This window comes from Bombina bombina, chromosome 6 (assembly GCF_027579735.1).
Source record: "Bombina bombina isolate aBomBom1 chromosome 6, aBomBom1.pri, whole genome shotgun sequence".
NCBI classification, from domain to species: Eukaryota; Metazoa; Chordata; class Amphibia; order Anura; family Bombinatoridae; genus Bombina; species Bombina bombina.
Window position 1 is genome coordinate 841355035 of NC_069504.1, and position 21238 is coordinate 841376272.

A 21238-nucleotide genomic window follows, 5' to 3' on the forward strand; every position below is an offset into this window, starting at 1 on the left:
TATGCCCTTTCAACCATGTTCTCTATATCTGTTTCTCATTTGTCTTTATTCTATACTTAATTATTTGTCACCATTTCTTTGTATGCTTTGCCAACTTTTCACTGCATATAACTATTCAAATTCTACCTTTACCTCTGTGCCCCATAGCATTCACTCATTTCACCCTTTATTCTCTTGATGATTCTTTTTCTCCCCTAAATGTCTCCCCTATTTAAATGTTCTTCTTATTTTATCAACTAACTTCTCTTAATCTAAAACCCTCTTACACATGCACTTTCAACACACACACACACACACACACACACACACACACAAATGTATATATATATATATATATACATATATACAGACATATACATATATTACATTTATTTATCTAATTTATTCCAACCACAGGAAAGGATGACAGAAAGTATACACTGTAATGTTGTATAAAATATGACAAGAAATTTACAGTGATATTTTAATATTTGACAATAGGATAAGCCCAATCAGTTGGGGCAGCCAAACAGGTCCAGGTTATCAGCTACCATTTCAATATCATCACAGGCCTGTTGGTATTCAGGAGTCCGACATTCTCTTTCACTTGGCCACCGCTCAATCCATGTCTCTTTCCCCACGATGTAAGAGTAGCTGTAAAACATAGCAGGCCATAACTAAAAGATATTTGTAACTGCTACTTTGGGGCCGATTTATGAAAGTGTGAGCGGACATGATTCGATGTAGCGTATAATGTCCGCCGCACATCGATAAATGTCGACAGCATACACTGTCGGCATTTATCATTGCACAAGCAGTTCTTGTGTACTGCTTGTGCAGTGCCGCTTGTGCAATGTTTGCAGGGGGTGTCAATCAGCCCGATTGTTGCTTCATAACTGCTGTTTCCGGCGAGCCTGAAGGCTCGCGCAGAAACAGGGGATTCAAGCTCCATTCGGAACTTGATAATTTGGCCCCTAAGATTAAAGGGATATGAAACCCATTTTTTTTTCTTTAACCCTTTGAGTGATAAGCACTTTCCACCTGGGTGCTAAGCTTTTTTTTAAGTTTTTTTTTATTTTTTTGAAAAAAATGTTTTTTTTTTTTTTCTTGTTTTTTTTTTCGGATCTCCAAGACACTGTTGGAAAGGCAATTATCTTTCTAATTAGATACAGGCTTCTAAGCAGCATGCCCCCTGCTCCTATACTTAACATTAAGTATAAATAAAGTTGCGCAGTAACGTCATCACGTCATTGTACGTGATGTCACCGCACATAAGATGAAGCCCCGGCAATGCCTGTCACTATGCAGGCCCGATCACCGGGGTAGGAGTGAGTGGGAGCCCCCAGATCTCCCTTAAGGTGTGAGAGTGCTAGCGACGGCTCTGAGCCATCGTTAGCACCAGAGTGGGAAACTCTGCGATGGCTTAGAGCCGTTGTTACTTGGGTACTAAAAGAATTGCAACCTTATATGTATAAAAGGGAATTAATTCTCATAATGGATCATAAACACCTCTGTTGACTATGCTGGGTTTGTTGAGATATTTATAGGCTACTTAGGTGGGAATTTTTCTTGCAGCCATAATGATTTTCTATCTAGTACCATCACAGTAGTGGTAATGGCCTGCCCCTGAGATGTAATCATTTGCACTGTGTCTTTTTCTCCCATTCCCTATTTCCCTTCAACCACTCTCTTTGTACTTTTCTTAAATACCCTTCATTGTGCTCCTTTTCAAATCTCTTTTCTTCTTGATTAGTTTTACTGGGTGTAATAACTTAACTGTAGGTAACACTATTGAGTAACCCTTGTAGGGTTTTTTAAATTACCTCCATTTCATTCAGTATATTAATAGCTTATTATAGGGACAGTCTACTCCAGAATTGTTATTGTTTAAAAAGATAGATAATCCCTTTATTACCCATTCCCCAGTTTTGCATAACCAACGGTTATATAAATATACTTTTTACCTCTGTTATTACCTTGTATCTAAGGCTCTGCAGACTTCCCCCTTATTTCAGTTCTTTTGACAGACTTGCATTTTAGTTAATCAGTGCTGACTCATTAACGCCATGGGAGTGTGCACAATATTATCTATATGGCACACATGAACTAGCACTGTCTAGCTATGTAAAACTGTCAGAATGGACTGAGATAAGAGGCAGCTTTCAAGGACTTAGATATTAGCATATGAGCCTACCTAGGTTATCTTTCAACAAAGAATACCAAGTGAACAAAGCAAAACAGTAAACAGGAAAGTTGTTTAAAATTGCATACCCTATCTGAATCATTAAAGTTTAATTTTGACTAGATTGTCCCATGTCAAAGTGTTAGAAGATTTTGTAGGGGTTTTATATAATCTGCTGAGATGACAGATAAAGTCAGTTGGTAGTTAGTGATACTCATAATAGTAGTATATTTTATTCAATAAAACAATACACATTCTAAGAGATAAATACACAAAAATACTGCTGAAGCAACAGTTTAATAGTTTCATCACTTACCCTGCGTTTTGGTACCAAAGATCTGTGGCCACGCCCCATATTAAATATGCATTATCTACTTTCAATTGTAATGTGTTCTGGCATTTTGTATGGATGATGAATCTGCGTGTATTACCCAGAGGGCCCTTATCAGTACCTGTAGATAAAAGAGTGAAGTGACCAATACTTTCTCAATGACTTTGATATGACTTCACTCACTGCTTTCCTTTATATGTGATTATTGAGTGAAAATGTGAAACATAATTTACCTTCTTTAATAACCCTATCAATCTTCATCAAATAGATAATATAGTTGTTGCTTGGCTCTATTGCAGTAACTGTAGCTTTGTACACTGTAGAAAGAAGAAATCGATCAATATAGTAATAAGTTATGAGAAAAACTTCAAGTGATTCATAAGTAAATAAATCAGAAAAAATAAATGGATCAATTTATAAAAAACATGTAGAATATAAATGTATTCTCTATGGAGTATTATGTGTTTCTTGAATCTTGAATTAACAGAGTGTACTTGTAATATTATTTCTTACAATAGTCCACATCAGGTTGGCATGCTTTTTCTCTTCGCAGTTCTAGAGTGATGTCTTCATCTATTCCCTGCTGTAAAAAGCAGTTTTCTAATAAGATAAGAGACAATAAGATGTTAAAACTCATATCTGTAAAGGAGATCCTAGATGTACAAAACAGAGGGCACTTCATGTGCATATCGGTAATATACTTGCAAACAAATTTATTGGTAGTGCAGGGTACTCACAATATGTGGCAGCACTCTATTAGTGCTGATAGGCGCGTTATGGAGACGCCTATCAGCACAATAGTGCTGCCACATATTGTGAGTACCCTGCACTACCAATACATTTATTTGCAAATACAGTATATTACCGATATGCACAAAAAGCGCCCTCTGTATTGTACATCTAGGATCTCCAATACCCTTTTGTGAAATGAGAGAGGAGTAGCCTCTGTTTTGTGCATTCATCAAGAAATAACAAAAGGAAAAAAGGATTTTCTTTGATAAATACAACTTTATTACTTCAAGTGGAAACACTGTGATTTTGAAAACTGGGACTCCACTAAAATTAAAAATAAAATAAAAAAGCCTTAGAAAACACTAGCGGCTAGATTTGGAGTTTGGCGGTAAAAGGGCTGTTAACGCTCCGCGGGTTTTTTTCTGGCCGCACCATAAATTTAACTCTGATATCGAGAGTTCAAACAAATGCTGCGTTAGGCTCCAAAAAAGGAGCGTAGAGCATTTTTACCGCAAATACAACTCTCGATACCAGAGTTGCTTACGGACGCGGCCGGCCTCAAAAACGTGCTCGTGCACGATTCTCCCATAGGAAACAATGGGGCTGTTTGAGCTGAAAAAAAACCTAACACCTGCAAAAAAGCAGCGTTCAGCTCCTAACGCAGCCCCATTGTTTCCAATGGGGAAACACTTCCTACGTCTGCACCTAACACTCTAACATGTACCCCGAGTCTAAACACCCCTAGCCTTACACTTATTAACCCCTAATCTGCCGCCCCCGCTATCGCTGACCCCTGCATTACACTTTTAACCCCTAATCTGCCGCTCCGTAAACCGCCGCCACCTACGTTATCCCTATGTACCCCTAATCTGCTGCCCTAACATCGCCGACCCCTATGTTATATTTATTAACCCCTAATCTGCACCCCACAACGTCGCCGACACCTACCTACACTTATTAACCCCTAATCTGCCGAGCGGACCTGAGCGCTACTATAATAAAGTTATTAACCCCTAATCCGCCTCACTAACCCTATCATAAATAGTATTAACCCCTAATCTGCCCTCCCTAACATCGCCGACACCTACCTTCAATTATTAACCCCTAATCTGCCGACCGGAGCTCACCGCTATTCTAATAAATGTATTAACCCCTAAAGCTAAGTCTAACCCTAACACTAACACCCCCCTAAGTTAAATATAATTTAAATCTAACGAAATAAATTAACTCTTATTAAATAAATGATTCCTATTTAAAGCTAAATACTTACCTGTAAAATAAATCCTAATATAGCTACAATATAAATTACATTTATATTATAGCTATTTTAGGATTAATATTTATTTTACAGGTAACTTTGTATTTATTTTAACCAGGTACAATAGCTATTAAATAGTTAAGAACTATTTAATAGTTACCTAGTTAAAATAATTACAAATTTACCTGTAAAATAAATCCTAACCTAAGATATAATTAAACCTAACACTACCCTATCAATAAAATAATTAAATAAACTACCTACAATTACCTACAATTAACCTAACACTACACTATCAATAAATTAATTAAACACAATTGCTACAAATAAATACAATTAAATAAACTATCTAAAGTACAAAAAATAAAAAAGAACTAAGTTACAGAAAATAAAAAAATATTTACAAACATAAGAAAAATATTACAATTTTAAACTAATTACACCTACTCTAAGCCCCCTAATAAAATAACAAAGACCCCCAAAATAAAAAATTCCCTACCCTATTCTAAAATACAAAAATTACAAGCTCTTTTACCTTACCAGCCCTGAACAGGGCCCTTTGCGGGGCATGCCCCAAGAATTTCAGCTCTTTTGCCTGTAAAAAAAACCATACAATACCCCCCCCCCCAACATTACAACCCACCACCCACATACCCCTAATCTAACCCAAACCCCCTTAAATAAACCTAACACTAATCCCCTGAAGATCTTCCTACCTTGTCTTCACCATCCAGGTATCACCGATCCGTCCTGGCTCCAAGATCTTCATCCAACCCAAGCGGGGGTTGGCGATCCATAATCCGGTGCTCCAAAGTCTTCCTCCTATCCGGCAAGAAGAGGACATCCGGACCGGCAAACATCTTCTCCAAGCGGCATCTTCTATGTTCTTCCATCCGATGACGACCGGCTCCATCTTGAAGACCTCCAGCGCGGATCCATCCTCTTCTTCCGACGACTAGACGACGAATGACGGTTCCTTTAAGGGACGTCATCCAAGATGGCGTCCCTCGAATTCCGATTGGATGATAGGATTCTATCAGCCAATCGGAATTAAGGTAGGAATATTCTGATTGGCTGATGGAATCAGCCAATCAGAATCAAGTTCAATCCGATTGGCTGATCCAATCAGCCAATCAGATTGAGCTCGCATTCTATTGGCTGATCGGAACAGCCAATAGAATGCGAGCTCAATCTGATTGGCTGATTGGATCAGCCAATCGGATTGAACTTGATTCTGATTGGCTGATTCCATCAGCCAATCAGAAAATTCCTACCTTAATTCCGATTGGCTGATAGAATCCTATCATCCAATCGGAATTCGAGGGACGCCATCTTGGATGACGTCCCTTAAAGGAACCGTCATTCGTCGTCTAGTCGTCGGAAGAAGAGGATGGATCCGCGCTGGAGGTCTTCAAGATGGAGCCGGTCGTCATCGGATGGAAGAACATAGAAGATGCCGCTTGGAGAAGATGTTTGCCGGTCCGGATGTCCTCTTCTTGCCGGATAGGAGGAAGACTTTGGAGCACCGGATTATGGATCGCCAACCCCCGCTTGGGTTGGATGAAGATCTTGGAGCCAGGACGGATCGGTGATACCTGGATGGTGAAGACAAGGTAGGAAGATCTTCAGGGGATTAGTGTTAGGTTTATTTAAGGGGGTTTGGGTTAGATTAGGGGTATGTGGGTGGTGGGTTGTAATGTTGGGGGGGGGGGGTATTGTATGGTTTTTTTTACAGGCAAAAGAGCTGAAATTCTTGGGGCATGCCCCGCAAAGGGCCCTGTTCAGGGCTGGTAAGGTAAAAGAGCTTGTAATTTTTGTATTTTAGAATAGGGTAGGGAATTTTTTATTTTGGGGGTCTTTGTTATTTTATTAGGGGGCTTAGAGTAGGTGTAATTAGTTTAAAATTGTTGTAATATTTTTCTTATGTTTGTAAATATTTTTTTATTTTCTGTAACTTAGTTCTTTTTTATTTTTTGTACTTTAGATAGTTTATTTAATTGTATTTATTTGTAGCAATTGTGTTTAATTAATTTATTGATAGTGTAGTGTTAGGTTAATTGTAGGTAATTGTAGGTAGTTTATTTAATTATTTTATTGATAGGGTAGTGTTAGGTTTAATTATATCTTAGGTTAGGATTTATTTTACAGGTAAATTTGTAATTATTTTAACTAGGTAACTATTAAATAGTTCTTAACTATTTAATAGCTATTGTACCTGGTTAAAATAAATACAAAGTTACCTGTAAAATAAATATTAATCCTAAAATAGCTATAATATAAATGTAATTTATATTGTAGCTATATTAGGATTTATTTTACAGGTAAGTATTTAGCTTTAAATAGGAATCATTTATTTAATAAGAGTTAATTTATTTCGTTAGATAAAAATTATATTTAACTTAGGGGGGTGTTAGTGTTAGGGTTAGACTTAGCTTTAGGGGTTAATACATTTATTAGAATAGCGGTGAGCTCCGGTCGGCAGATTAGGGGTTAATAATTGAAGGTAGGTGTCGGCGATGTTAGGGAGGGCAGATTAGGGGTTAATACTATTTATGATAGGGTTAGTGAGGCGGATTAGGGGTTAATAACTTTATTATAGTAGCGCTCAGGTCCGCTCGGCAGATTAGGGGTTAATAAGTGTAGGTAGGTGTCGGCGACGTTGTGGGGGGCAGATTAGGGGTTAATAAATATAACATAGGGGTCGGCGATGTTAGGGGCAGAAGATTAGGGGTACATAGGGATAACGTAGGTGGCGGCGATTTGCGGTCGGAAGATTAGGGGTTAATTATTTTAAGTAGCTTGCGGCGACGTTGTGGGGGGCAAGTTAGGGGTTAATAAATATAATATAGGGGTCGGCGGGGTTAGGGGCAGCAGATTAGGGGTACATAAGTATAACGTAGGTGGCGGTCGGCAGATTAGGGGTTAAAAATTTTAATCGAGTGGCGGCGATGTGGGGGGACCTCGGTTTAGGGGTACATAGGTAGTTTATGGGTGTTAGTGTACTTTAGGGTACAGTAGTTAAGAGCTTTATAAACCGGCGTTAGCCAGAAAGCTCTTAACTCCTGCTTTTTTCAGGCGGCTGGAATCTTGTCGTTAGAGCTCTAACGCTCACTGCAGAAACGACTCTAAATACCAGCGTTAGAAAGATCCCATTGAAAAGATAGGCTACGCAAATGGCGTAGGGGGATCTGCGGTATGGAAAAGTCGCGGCTGTAAAGTGAGCGTTAGACCCTTTAATCACTGACTCCAAATACCAGCGGGCGGCCAAAACCAGCGTTAGGAGCCTCTAACGCTGGTTTTGACGGCTACCGCCGAACTCTAAATCTAGGCCTAGTTTAACAAAGCCTATGAGAATGTCTGATGTGTCCGAGAATAACATGTAGATATAGTTTTTAAAGTTCATTAGATGTTTAAATATTGGCAGAATAAGTGTAAAGTTTTAGTGCCTTTAAAACAATGGGAGCTGTCATGTTGTAACTTAGGTTACCTTCTCTGCTGTAGCCAATTAGGGACAGTTATAAATAGGTCACTAGAGGGTGCAGTCAATGAATGTGTGGAATATAACAGTGTTCTGTTCTTCCATTTCTAACAGGAACTGAAATACAATTTCATAATGGAATTACAGGAAAAGGGGAAAAAATAAATAATGAAAGTATATTACAGAGGTATTTTTATATATACAATTTATCATTTTATATTACCATCTCAAAGTGTTTAATATCCTTTTAAGGCACACTATTGAAATATTACATACTAGTCCTAAAGCCGTGTACATGGGTCAATTTTTGCAGTACAGCGGTTCCACCCCTTGCTCTCTCTATCCCCCCTCTCTTCTGCTCTCTCTCTCCCCTCTCTTTTGCTCTCTCTCTCCCTCTCTCTTTTCCTCCCTCTTTTGCACTCTCTCTCCCCCTCTCTTTGCGCTCTCCCCCCTCTTTTGCTCTCTCTCCCCATTTCTTTTGCTCTCTCTCTCCCTCTCTTTTGCTCTCTCTCTCTGGCTCTCTTTTGCTCTCTCTATCCCCCCTCTTTTGCTTTCTCTATCCCCCCTATTTTGCTCTCTCTCACCCCCCCACTCTTTTGCTCTCTCTCTCCCCCTCCCTTTTGCTCTCACTATCCCCCTCTTTTGCTTTCTCTATCCCCCCTCTTTTGCTCTCTCTCTCCCCCTCTCTTTTGCTCTCTCTCCCCCCTCCCTTTTGCTCTCTCTATCCCCCCTCTTTTGCTCTCTCTCCCCCCTCTCTTTTTCTCTCTCTATCCCCCCTCTCTTTTGCTCTCTCTCTCCTTTTTTTAACTCTCTTTCCCTCCTCTCTTTTGCGGTCTCTCTCTCTCCTTTATTTTGCTCTTTCCCCCCTCTCTTTTGCTGTCTCTCTCCCTCTCTTTTTCTCTCTCTATCTCCCCTCTTTTGATCTCTCTCTCCCCTTTCTTTTGCTCTCCCCCCCTCTCTTTTGTTGTCTCTCCCTCTCTTTTGCTCTCTCTATCTACCCTCTTTGGATCTCTCTCTCTTTTCCAATTTTTTTTGCCCTCCCTCCCCCTCTTTTGCTGTCTCTCTCCCTCTCTTTATCTCCCCTCTTGATGTCTCTCTCCCCTTTCTTTTGCTCTCCCTACCCCCTCTCATTTGCTGTCTCTCTCCCTCTCTTTATCTCCCCTCTTGCTCTCTCTCTCCCCTTTCTTTTGCTCTCCCTATCCCCTCTTTTTTGCTGTCTCTCTCCCTATCGTTTGCTCTCTACTCACTCTGAGTCTATCCCCCTCTTTTGAGCTCTCTGCATAGCCTCGCATGGCCCGCCCATGCCACACCCGGCTCCGCCCAGCCCTGTCCACTCCACACCCATGTCCGCCTGCCTGTCCATGTCATGCCCGGCCCCGCCCATGTCCCACCCATGCCCAGCCACGCCCACGTCACGCCTGGTGGCCCGTCACTACTCACTCTGAGTCTGCAGAGTAGAAGGCCAGGTGTGTTGGTCCTTACGTGCAGTCTCTACTGCGCATGACAGCTTCGGACAAACACACTTGGCGTTTTATAGTATAGGGAAGTAGGGAAAGAAGTGGCGCTAAGGACCCCTTATATGCCAAGTACGAAAAGGATTCCTCATAAAAAGATCCAGGGGTTAGTGAGGACAGATTAGGCAAGGTAGTACTGGCACTTGGAAGCCTAAGGGTTAGTGAGTATTGATTTAATAAATTATAATAAAAAATAAATCTTAAATATTCTCAATATTTTTATATAAATAAGGACCTTTTGATGGTTATGTCAAGGAAAATATGATTCATAAAGTGATTATGAGTATTGATTAGATCAATATAAAGTACATTAATATATTCTCAGAGGACCCTTTTTAGGTTCGGTATAGGAGATAATGAGTTAATAAATATAAGTTGTACTGGGATAGTTCAATATAGCTATAAGCTCATGTGTATTAATCAGTTGTGTGGATCGGTATAACACTTATATGTTAAATTCTTAGCTGACTAAAGCTCCCTATCACTTGAGACTAGCTCGATATAAGCAGGTTGCAAAAGTGTAGGAAAATAGGGTTAATCTTAAACGTATACCAATCTATATAACAGACTGTAAGTGATTGATAAATAACATTTATTATACAAAAAGTCTACACAAACATTTATAAAATATACATATACAGTTGCTTATAAAAATGGAAATGGGGTAAAACTAAAATTGGACGTCCAATAGTTCAAAAATAGAGTACTAAAATTCAGATTAGAAATCACATATAAATAACCTGCTGAAATGCAGTATAGGCATAGAGCACGCAAATAAGAAGTTTTTAGGCGGTACCTTAAAAGTTTTTAAAGCCTCTCTCTACGTCTAGAGAGAGGATATTAATGTGCCACAGTGTTGATTCGAATGGATCCGGTTCTCATTAAATTGTGCTTGGAATATCACGCTGTCACTGTACTGATACTTTGCGGATTCAAAGTCTCTGAATATTTTCCTGGGCCCAGGTAGTCTTCGGGGTGTTACTGCTCCGGTAATGCGGTCTGTATTCTGAAATCACGCCTATGTTGTATTCCGGCGTTGCAGATCTGATCCACCTGTTGTATGTAGCAGAGGGCGGTTCTTAGTGGTGAGCCCCTGTCTTCTTCTTGTGACGTAAGTCCTAACGTCAAGTTTTATAGTAGTTGGCTCTTTTTGCCTGGTAGCAAGTTTTCATAGGCTGTGTCCAACTTTAGGATGGGCTGGTTTCTACCGGTTATATCCCTCTTTATGATCAATCCGGGTTGAGTGTCTGTAAATCCGTCAGGTTCACTGTATTATTTTACAGCTGCAAAGTATCAGTACAGTGACAGCGTGATATTCCAAGCTCAATTTAATGAGAACCGGATCCATTCAAATCAACACTGTGGCACATTAATATCCTCCCTCTAGACGTAGAGAGAGGCATTAAAAACTTTTAAGGTACCGCCTAAAAACTTCTTATTTGCGTGCTCTATGCCTATACTGCATTTCAGCAGGTTATTTATATGTTATTTCTAATCTGAATTTTAGTACTCTATTTTTGAACTATTGGACGTCCAATTTTAGTTTTACCCCATTTCCATTTTTATAAGCAACTGTATATGTATATTTTATAAATGTTTGTGTAGACTTTTTGTATAATAAATGTTATTTATCAATCACTTACACAGGCCCATTTATCAAAGGGCTTGCGGAGCTGATCCGACACTGCGGATCAGGTCCGCAAGACCTCGCTAAATGCGGAGAGCAATACGCTCTCCGCATTTAACATTGCACCAGCAGCTCACAAGAGCTGCTGGTGCAACGCCGCCCCCTGCTGACTCGCGGCCAATCGGCCGCCAGCAGGGAGCTGTCAATCAACCCGATCGTATTCGAATTCTCGCCAGAAACACGGCCCTTCAAGCTCCGTACGGAGCTTGATAAATGGGCCTGAATGTCTGTTATATAAATCGGTATACGTTTAAGAATAACCCTATTTTCCTACACTTTTGCAACCTTCTTCTATCGAGCTAGTCTAGAGTGATAGGGTGCTTTAGTCATCTAAGAATTTATCATATAAGTGTTATACCGATCCACACAACTGATTAATACACATGAGCTTATAGCTATATTGAATTATCCCAGTAAAACTTATATTTATTAACTCATTATCTCCTATACCGAACCTAAAAAGGGTCCTCTGAGAATATATTAATGTACTTTATATTGATCTAATCAATACTCATAATCACTTTATGAATCATTTTTTCCTTGACATAACCATCAAAAGGTCCTTATTTATATAAAAATATTGAGAATATTTAAGATTTATTTTTTATTATAATTTATTAAATCAATACTCACTAACCCTTAGGCTTCCAAGTGCCAGTACTACCTTGCCTAATCTGTCCTTTTATAGTATAGGATAAGATATTAAAAAAAGGATTAAACATACTGTAAAATATTTTATATAATCCATAGAATATATTTATATTTTTTACAGTATGCTTAATAACTTGTAAACTTTGTATTAATTTTAATTACTATTTTATATGTAACATTTCACCTGAGTGCAAATGAATTTAACGCACGTTAGGTTAGCTCTGGTTAACTGTTACCTAATTAAGAGCTCTGGTTAACTGTTACGCGAGACAAAAAAGTGGCACACAAAAAAAACATCAAAAATACATTTAACAGTAAAATACATATCTATACCTCAAATATATGATACATAGGTCATATAAGTTGTTCATGCTGACAGTATATAAATACTTATATTGGCACATCCTCTTAAATCTCAGGCCTTTCCACTCACCGAGAAATAGAAATACCAGCCAAAATCAGAAAGTATACCATAATGTGCAGGCATCACAAACTCATTGTTAACCCCTTAATGACCGGACCATTTTTCAATTTTCTTACCCTTAATGACAAAGGCTATTTTTACATTTCTGCAGTGCTTGCGTTTAGCTGTAATTTTCCTCTTACTCGTTTACTGTACCCACACATATTATATACCGTTTTTCTCGTCATTAAATGGACTTTCTAAAGATACCATTATTTTCATCATATCTTATAATTTACTAAAAAAATATGATAAAATATGAGGAAAAAATGGAAAAAAACACACTTTTTCTAACTTTGACCCCCAAAATCTGTTACACATCTACAATCACCAAAAAACACCCATGCTAAATAGTTTATAAATTTTGTCCTGAGTTTAGAAATACCCAATGTTTACATGTTCTTTGCTTTTTTTGCAATTTATGGGGCAATAAATACAAGTAGCACTTTGCTATTTCCAAACCACTTTTTTTCAAAATTAGCGCTAGTTACTTTGGAACCCTGATATCTGTCAGGAATACCTGAATATCCCTTGACATGTATATATTTTGTTTTAGAAGACATCCCAAAGTATTGATCTAGGCCCATTTTGGTATATTTCATGCCACCATTTCACCGCCAAATGCGATAAAAAAAAAAAAAAAAGTTAACTTTTTCACAAATTTTGTCACAAACTTTAGGTTTCCCACTGAAATTATTTACAAACAGCTTCTGCAATTATGGCACAAATGGTTGTAAATGCTTCTCTGGGATCCCCTTTGTTCAGAAATAGCAGACTTATATGGCTTTGGCGTTGCTTTTTGGTAATTAGAAGGCCGCTAAATGCTGCTGCACACCACACGTGAATTATGCCCAGCAGTGAAGGGGTTAAATTAGGTAGCTTGTAGGGAGCTTGCAGGGTTAATTTTAGAGATCAGCCTCCCACCTGACACATCCCACCCCCTGATCCCTCCCAAACAGCTCTCTTCCCTCCCCCACCCCACAATTGTTACCGCCATCTTAAGTACTGGCAGAAAGTCTGCCAGTACTAAATAAAAGAGTTTTTTTTTTTTTTTAAATAAAAATTATAAAATATTTTAGTTGTGATGGACCCCTGCCTTAGCACCAACCTCCCTGATCCCCCCTCCAGCTCTCTAACCCTCTCCCCTACCTAATTACCGCCATCTTGGGTACTGGCAGCTGTCTGCCAGTACCCAGTTTGGCCCCACAAACCAAACTATTTTAATTTTATTTATAACTTTTATTTGTATTTTTAATTATTTCTGTAGTGTAGCAGCCCCCCCACAATACCCCCACCCCCTCCCCCTCCCAGATCCTTTTATATGTAAAAATTAAAAATTAACTTTTTTTCCCCTTCCTTCCTTCATTGGTGTCAGTGTGGCTAATGTGCGCACGTGCACGCGCGCACCCACGTGCACGCGCGCGCCCGTGCATGTGCGCGCATCGTGCACGCGCGCACACACGCTCCCTCCTCCCATCGGACAAAGGCACCATCGGCACCATCGCTACCGGTGCAGAGAGGGCCACAGAGTGGCTCTCTCTGCATCGGAGGGTTGTAAAGGGGTATTGCAGGATGCCTCCATATCGAGGCATCACTGCAATACCCTCAGAGCTGCTGGAAGCGATTGTGATCACTTCCAGCACTCTGTTAGACAACTGACGTACCAGGTACGTCTATTGTCATTAACAGTTAGTTTTTGCATGACGTACCTGGTACGTCAGTTGTCATTAAGGGGTTAAATAATTTCAACTGCTGTTCTCCACAGTATCTATGGAGAACTTTCTTGGGCATAGAAGAAGGAGAGTGTGAAGAACACGTTGAGCGCAAAAAAATAATAAATACACTACCAGTCAAATATAACAGTCAAACTATTGAAATTGTGACTAAAAAGATCTAATTTAACCCCTTTTGGCTGCACCAATGTGCCAGGGATAGGCAAGGTGTCCGTACACAGACACTGGTGTCCGTGACAGGCTCTTGCAGTGTCCACCGGCCGTTTTGCAGAATGATGGAAGTCAGAGCAGCCAGTTTAAAGAGGCTGCTGTTCTGTTTGTACTGGGACCCCAGTGAATGTGTTAGCAGCAAGGGGGTCTGCATTAGACATGTGCGATTCATTTCGGATCGATTCGGAAATTCAGAAAATTCGGAGATTCGGATTGATTCGAATTTCCGAATTAAAATACTGCCGAATCTACCGAATAAATCCGAATCAAATCGAATACATCCGAATCGATTCGAATACATCCAAATCGATTCGGATGTATTCGGTAGATTCGGATGGCCGTGTATTACACTAGTATTGTACAGTATATTAGGTTTTATCACTCTGCTATGGGTTAAACCTAATATACAGTACATAATACTAGTGTAATACACAGCACATCCCACCTAACACTTACCGAAATTCCGAATTTCCGAATCGATTCGAACAGAATCGAATCGAACCAAATTTTTTCCGAATCCGAATGAATCCGAAACGAATTCATTCGAATTTTTCCGAATTCGAATAGATCCGAACTGAAATTTAAATCAATCCGAATCGATCCGAACCGAAACAAATTTTTCAAAGCTGCACAAGTCTAGTCTGCATGCTGAGACCACCCAGGGGAGAGTGAAGGGTTAAAGCAGGCTTTCTGCAGGGAATAGATCTAGGAGAGCTGGTATCAATTCTGCCCTGCTTGTACACAGGTGAAATTAAGTCCTGCTTCACCACAGATACATGTTTTATTTCTGCATGCTGATGGGCAGTACATGAAAAGTGCTGCCCATGCTCTACATTGGTATGCTGCAGTTGGGGATATCCAGTGAGAGAGAGATTATAAAGAAACTTTTCATGTACTGCCCTTTTCTACCACTTCTGCTGGATGGCTATTCCACCATGCATCCACTACCCTCTCGGTAAAGAGAGTGTTTTTTAATGTTTTTAATTTGAAATGTACCTTGGTGTCCTTCACTAAGGTCTTTACTTTGGAAAATGTCCGCCACAGCCTTCGTTTGTGCCTATCTCTGCAATGTGCCTAGTCGAACGCGATGCACCAGGTATGAATTAACTGATCTACAAAATTTGTAGTCACATTTAAGATTGATAAATATGAGGATGAGATTGTGTGTGCATTTGTAGGCCCAAAAATAGTAGAAATTGCTTGATAAATCTTGCTCTATGTCTTACCCCCTTTCTAGCAGGGTTTCTTTTTAATCAACTCACTAATAACAATGATCTCTTTATCTGCTCTTTGTCTGTCTTAGATTACTCTTAGGCAAATGGCTTAAATCAGTAGAGCAACAAATTATTCCTTGTAATTTATTCCTTGCCCTGCATCTTACCCTCGATACAACGACACACATCATTGTTGCATATCGTGCTCAGTAAAGCGTTATGTGTATCCACATGATAGAATTTAGTGCAGCGGTTTTCTGTTAAGGAAAGGAAAAGTTATAAAATATTTGATAAAATACAGAATGATTTGTAGTGAGATTTAAACAGTGCAAATGCTCTTTATAATAATAAAAGGGACACTCAAGACAAAATAAACTTTTATGATACAGAAAGAACATGCAGTTTTAAGACACTTTCCAATTTACTTCCATTACATTTTGCACAATCTTGTTATATACACACTTTCTGGGAAACAAGCTCCTACTGAGCATGTGCACAATCTTACAGGGTATACGTATACTAGTCTGTGATTGGCTAATGTTTGTCACATGATACAGGGGGCGGGAAAATGGGAGAAGAAAAACATTTGTCAGAAAAATAATCTACTGCTTATTTGAAATTCAGAGTAGTTGTTAAGTCATTAGGGCTGATTTATCAATGTCTGGCGTACATGATACGCCGTAGCATATCATGTCCACCAGACATTGCTGAATGCCGACTGCGTATCATGTCTGCCAGACATTGCTGAATGCCGACAGTATTAACCCCTAAACCTAAGTCTAACCCTAACCCTAACATAAAACTTAAATCTATTTTTAATAAATATAAATAAAATTGCTATAAATAAATAAATTATTCCTATTTAAAACTAAATACTTACCTATAAAATAAACCCTAATATAGCTACAATATAACTAATAGTTACATTGTAGCTATTTTAGGATTTAATTTTATTTCACAGGCAAGTTTGTATTTATCTTAACTAGGTACAATAGTTAACAAATAGTTATTAACTATTTAATAACTACCTAGCTAAAATAAATACAACATTACCTGTAAAATAAATCCTAACCTAAGTTACAATTACACCTAACACTATACTATAATTAAATAAATTAAATGAATTAAATACAATTACCTACAATTAAATAAAATTAACTAAAGTACAAAAAAACAAACACTAAATTACAGAAAATAAAAAACAAATTACACCTAATCTAAGCTCCCTAATAAAATAAAAAAGCCCCCCAAAGTAATAAAATTCCCTACCCTATACTAAATTACAAATAGCCCTTAAAAGGGCTTTTTGCAGGACATTGCCCGAAAGTAATCAGCTCTTTTACCTGCAAAAAAAGAAATACAACCCCCCAACATTAAAACTCACCACCCACACACCCAACCCTACTCTAAAACCCACTCAAACCTCCCTTAAAAAAACCTAACACTAACCCCCTGAAGATCACCCTACCTTGAGCCGTCTTCACCCAGCTGGGCCTAAGTCCTCAACGAATCCAGGCGAAGTGGTCCTCCAGACGGGCAGAAGTCTTCATCCAGACGGCATCTTCTATCTTCTTCCATCCGACGAGGAGCGGGTCCGTCTTGAAGACATCCGACGCGGAGCATCCTTCCATCCCGATGACTAAACGACGAATGACGGTTCCTTTAAATGAGGTCATCCAAGATGTCGTCCCTTGAATTCCAATTGGCTGATAGGATTCTATCTTAAAAAAGATCTATTACAGATTAAGAGACTATGCAGTAGTTTTATTTGGCAAGGGAAAATACCCTGCATTTCTTTAGACAAGTTGTCTCTCTCTAAATATCATGAAGGTCTTGCAATGCTGAACATTAATTTCTATAACGTAGCTTGTCTAGTCAAATATGCCTTCGATTAGATCACAGAGAAGGAACTTAATACTTTTTCACAATTGAAGCTAGTCAGATCACTATAATACTATTCAGAAATACAGTTCAAGCTTGACAATTATGTTGTAAACAAATCGCCATAAATTATCGTCTTTCTCAATATCTTCCTATTATAGGTAATCCCGAGTTTCCAGCAGGTTTATCATCCAGAGTCTTTAGAAAAAGGGAGGCTATGGGATTAAGATTTGTGTGGCAAATTTTCAATTAAAATGTAAAAGCTATTAAATAATTTTAGCAAATAAAAATGGAATTTAATCTCTCACATGCAGATTTCTTCTCGTATATACAGACGTGGCATCTATTGAATTAACTATTAAAACAATAGGGAAATTAATGGGACTGGGCACCTCTGGAACCCAATATTAATTTATATAGATCAGCAGTGCTTATGGACGCGGCCAGCTTCAAAAACGTGCTCGTGCACGATTCCCCCATAGGAAACAATGGGGCCGTTTGAGCTTGAAAAAAAATTAACACCTGCAAAAAAAGCAGCGTTCAGCTCCTAACGCAGCCCCATTGTTTCCTATGGGGAAACACTTCCTAAGTCTGCACCTAACACCCTAACATGTACCCCGAGTCTATTCAGAAATACAGTTCAAGCTTGACAATTATGTTGTAAACAAATCGCCATAAATTATCGTCTTTCTCAATATCTTCCTATTATAGGTAATCCCGAGTTTCCAGCAGGTTTATCATCCAGAGTCTTTAGAAAAAAGGGAGGCTATGGGATTAAGATTCGTGTGGCAAATTTTCAATTAAAATGTAAAAGCTATTAAATAATTTTAGCAAATAAAAATGGAATTTAATCTCTCACATGCAGATTTCTTCTAGTATTTACAGACGTGGCATCTATTGAATGAACTATTAAAACAATAGGGAGATTAATGGGACTGGGCACCTCTGGAACCCAATATTAATTTATATAGATCAGGTATCTTTAATATCTCCTATATTTACTGGATGCTTTACCATTTTTTTGGCATTGAGGCGCTAGAAAAGGTGAGGAATAGGGAATAGGAATAGTGGCTGAGGGAATTTCCAGATATTACCTCAAATATCATTAGTGATAGTATTAAATTATTAGAAAACAATTCCGCTTCTACCTCCTTGCGAGAATCACACTGTAAACTGATAAATAAGGCATATATAACACCTGGCATCTGGCTAAGTTTAGTAGAATGGGTAATAATTATTTTTATAGATGCTCACATGAAAGAGAAGACCTATCACATTGCTTCTAGTTATGCCCAAAAGTTAATCAAGTCTGGTTAAAAATTATGTTTTGACTGAATAAACAGCTACATAGAACGTTTTTATTAGAGGGAGAACATAATATTTTAATTCCACATACAAGACACAGTAAATACTAAATGCTAGATTTAGAGTTCTGCGGTCAAAGGGGTGCGTTAGCTACGCATGCTTTTTTCCCCCCGCACCTTTTAAATACCGCTGGTATTTAGAGTTCACAGAAGGGCTGCGTTAGGCTCCAAAAAGGGAGCGTATAGGCATATTTACCACCACTGCAACTCTAAATACCAGCGGTGCTTATGGACGCGGCCAGCTTCAAAAACGTGCTCGTGCACGATTCCCCCATAGGAAACAATGGGGCCGTTTGAGCTTGAAAAAAATTTAACACCTGCAAAAAAAGCAGCGTTCAGCTCCTAACGCAGCCCCATTGTTTCCTATGGGGAAACACTTCCTAAGTCGGCACCTAACACCCTAACATGTACCCCGAGTCTAAACACCCCTAACCTTACACTTATTAACCCCTAATCTGCCACCCCCGCTATCGCTGACCCCTGCATTATACTAAAACCCCCTAATCTGCCGCTCCGTACACCGCCGCAACCTACGTTATCCCTATGTACCCCTAATCTGCTGCCCCTAATACCGCCGACCCCTATATTATATTTATTAACCCCTAATCTGCCGCTCCCCACCGTCGCCGCCACCTACCTACAATTATTAACCCCTATAATAATGTTATTAACCCCTAATCCGCCTCACTCCCGCCTCAATAACCCTATAATAAATAGTATTAACCCCTAATCTGCCCTCCCTAACATCATCTAAGTCTAACACTAACACCCCCCTAAGTTAAATATAATTTTTATCTACCTCTTATTAAATAAATTATTCCTATTTAAAGCTAAATACTTACCTGTAAAATAAACCCTAATATAGCTACAATATAAATAATAATTATATTGTTGCTATTTTAGGATTAATATTTATTTTACAGGCAACTTTGTATTTATTTTAACCAGGTACAATAGCTATTAAATAGTTAATAACTATTTAATAGCTACCTAGTTAAAATAATTACAAAATTACCTGTAAAATAAATCCTAACCTAAGTTACAATTAAACCTAACACTACACTATCAATAAATTAATTAAATAAAATACCTACAATTATCTACAATTAAACCTAACACTACACTATCAATAAATTAATTACATCAGCCAATCTGAATTAAGGTAGGAAAATTCTGATTGGCTGATGGAATCAGCCAATCAGATTGAGCTCGCATTCTATTGGCTGTTCCCATCAGCCAATAGAATGCAAGCTCAATCTGATTGGCTGATTGGATCAGCCAATTGGAGTGAACTTGAATCTGATTGGCTGATTCCATCAGCCAATCAGAATTTTCCTACCTTAATTCCGATTGGCTGATAGAATCCTATCAGCCAATCGGAATTCGAGGGACGCCATCTTGGATGATGTTCCTTAACGGAACCTTCATTCTGTGTTAGGACGTCGTAAGAAGAGAATGGATCCGCGCTGGAGGTCTTGAAGATGGAGCCGCTCGTCGTCGGATGGAAGAAGATAGAAGATACCGCTTGGATGAAGATGTCTACCGGTCCGGATCTCCTCTTCTGCCCGGATAGGATGAAGACTTCTGCCCGATGATGGACTTCTTCACCCGCCGCTTGGATCAAGACTTCAGCCGGAGGATGGACGTCTTCATCCCCCGCTTGGGCTTGGATGAAGACTTCGGAGCCTGGACCGATCGGTGATACCCGGCGTGGTGAAGATAAGGTAGGAAGATCTTCAGGGGCTTAGTGTTAGGTTTATTTAAGGGGGGTTTGGGTTAGATTAGGGGTATGTGGGTGGTGGGTTGTAATTGGGGGGGGGGGTATTGTATGTTTTTTTTCAGGCAAAAGAGCTGAATTCTTTGGGGCATGCCCTGCAAAAGGCCCTTTTAAGGGCTGGTAAGGTAAAAGAGCTTTTCTATTTGTATTTTAGAATAGGGTAGGGCATTTTTTTTATTTTGTGGGGCTTTGATATTTTATTAGGGGGCTTAGAGTAGGTGTAATTAGCTTAAAATTGTTGTAATATTTTTCTAATGTTTGTAAATATTTTTTTATTTTTTGTAACTTAGTTCTTTTTTATTTTTTGTGCTTTAGTTAGTTTATTTAATTGTATTTATTTGTAGGTATTGTATTTAATTAATTTATTGATAGTGTAGTGTTAGGTTTAATTGTAGATAATTGTAGGTATTTTATTTAATTAATTTATTGATAGGGTAGTGTTAGGTTTAATTGTAACTTAGGTTAGGATTTATTTTACAGGTAATTTTGTAATTATTTTAACTAGGTAACTATTAAATAGCTCTTAACTATTTAATAGCTATTGTACCTGGTTAAAATAAATACAAAGTTACCTGTAAAATAAATATTGATCCTAAAATAGCTACAATATAATTATAATTTATATTGTAGCTATATTAGGATTTATTTTACAGGTAAGTATTTAGCTTTAAATAGGAATAATTTATTTAATAAGAGTTAATTTATTTTGTTAGATTTAAATTATATTTAACTTAGGGGGGTGTTAGTGTTAGGGTTAGACTTAGCTTTAGGGGTTAATAAATTT

General features: G+C 38.5%; 1 protein-coding gene across 1 annotated transcript in view; it reads right to left on the reverse strand.

Moving 5' to 3' along the window:
• Positions 1-385: 385 nt before the first annotated feature.
• The window catches only part of LOC128663753 (A.superbus venom factor 1), a 489422-nt gene continuing 468569 nt past the window's right edge, over positions 386-21238 (reverse strand). The window contains exons 37-41 of the mRNA XM_053718238.1: positions 15600-15689; positions 3006-3092; positions 2726-2809; positions 2478-2613; positions 386-633 (exon numbers count right to left, since the gene is read on the reverse strand). Coding sequence (XP_053574213.1) covers positions 492-633; positions 2478-2613; positions 2726-2809; positions 3006-3092; positions 15600-15689 — 539 coding nt within the window. The 3' untranslated portion in view covers positions 386-491. The remainder of the gene's footprint in view (positions 634-2477; positions 2614-2725; positions 2810-3005; positions 3093-15599; positions 15690-21238) is intronic.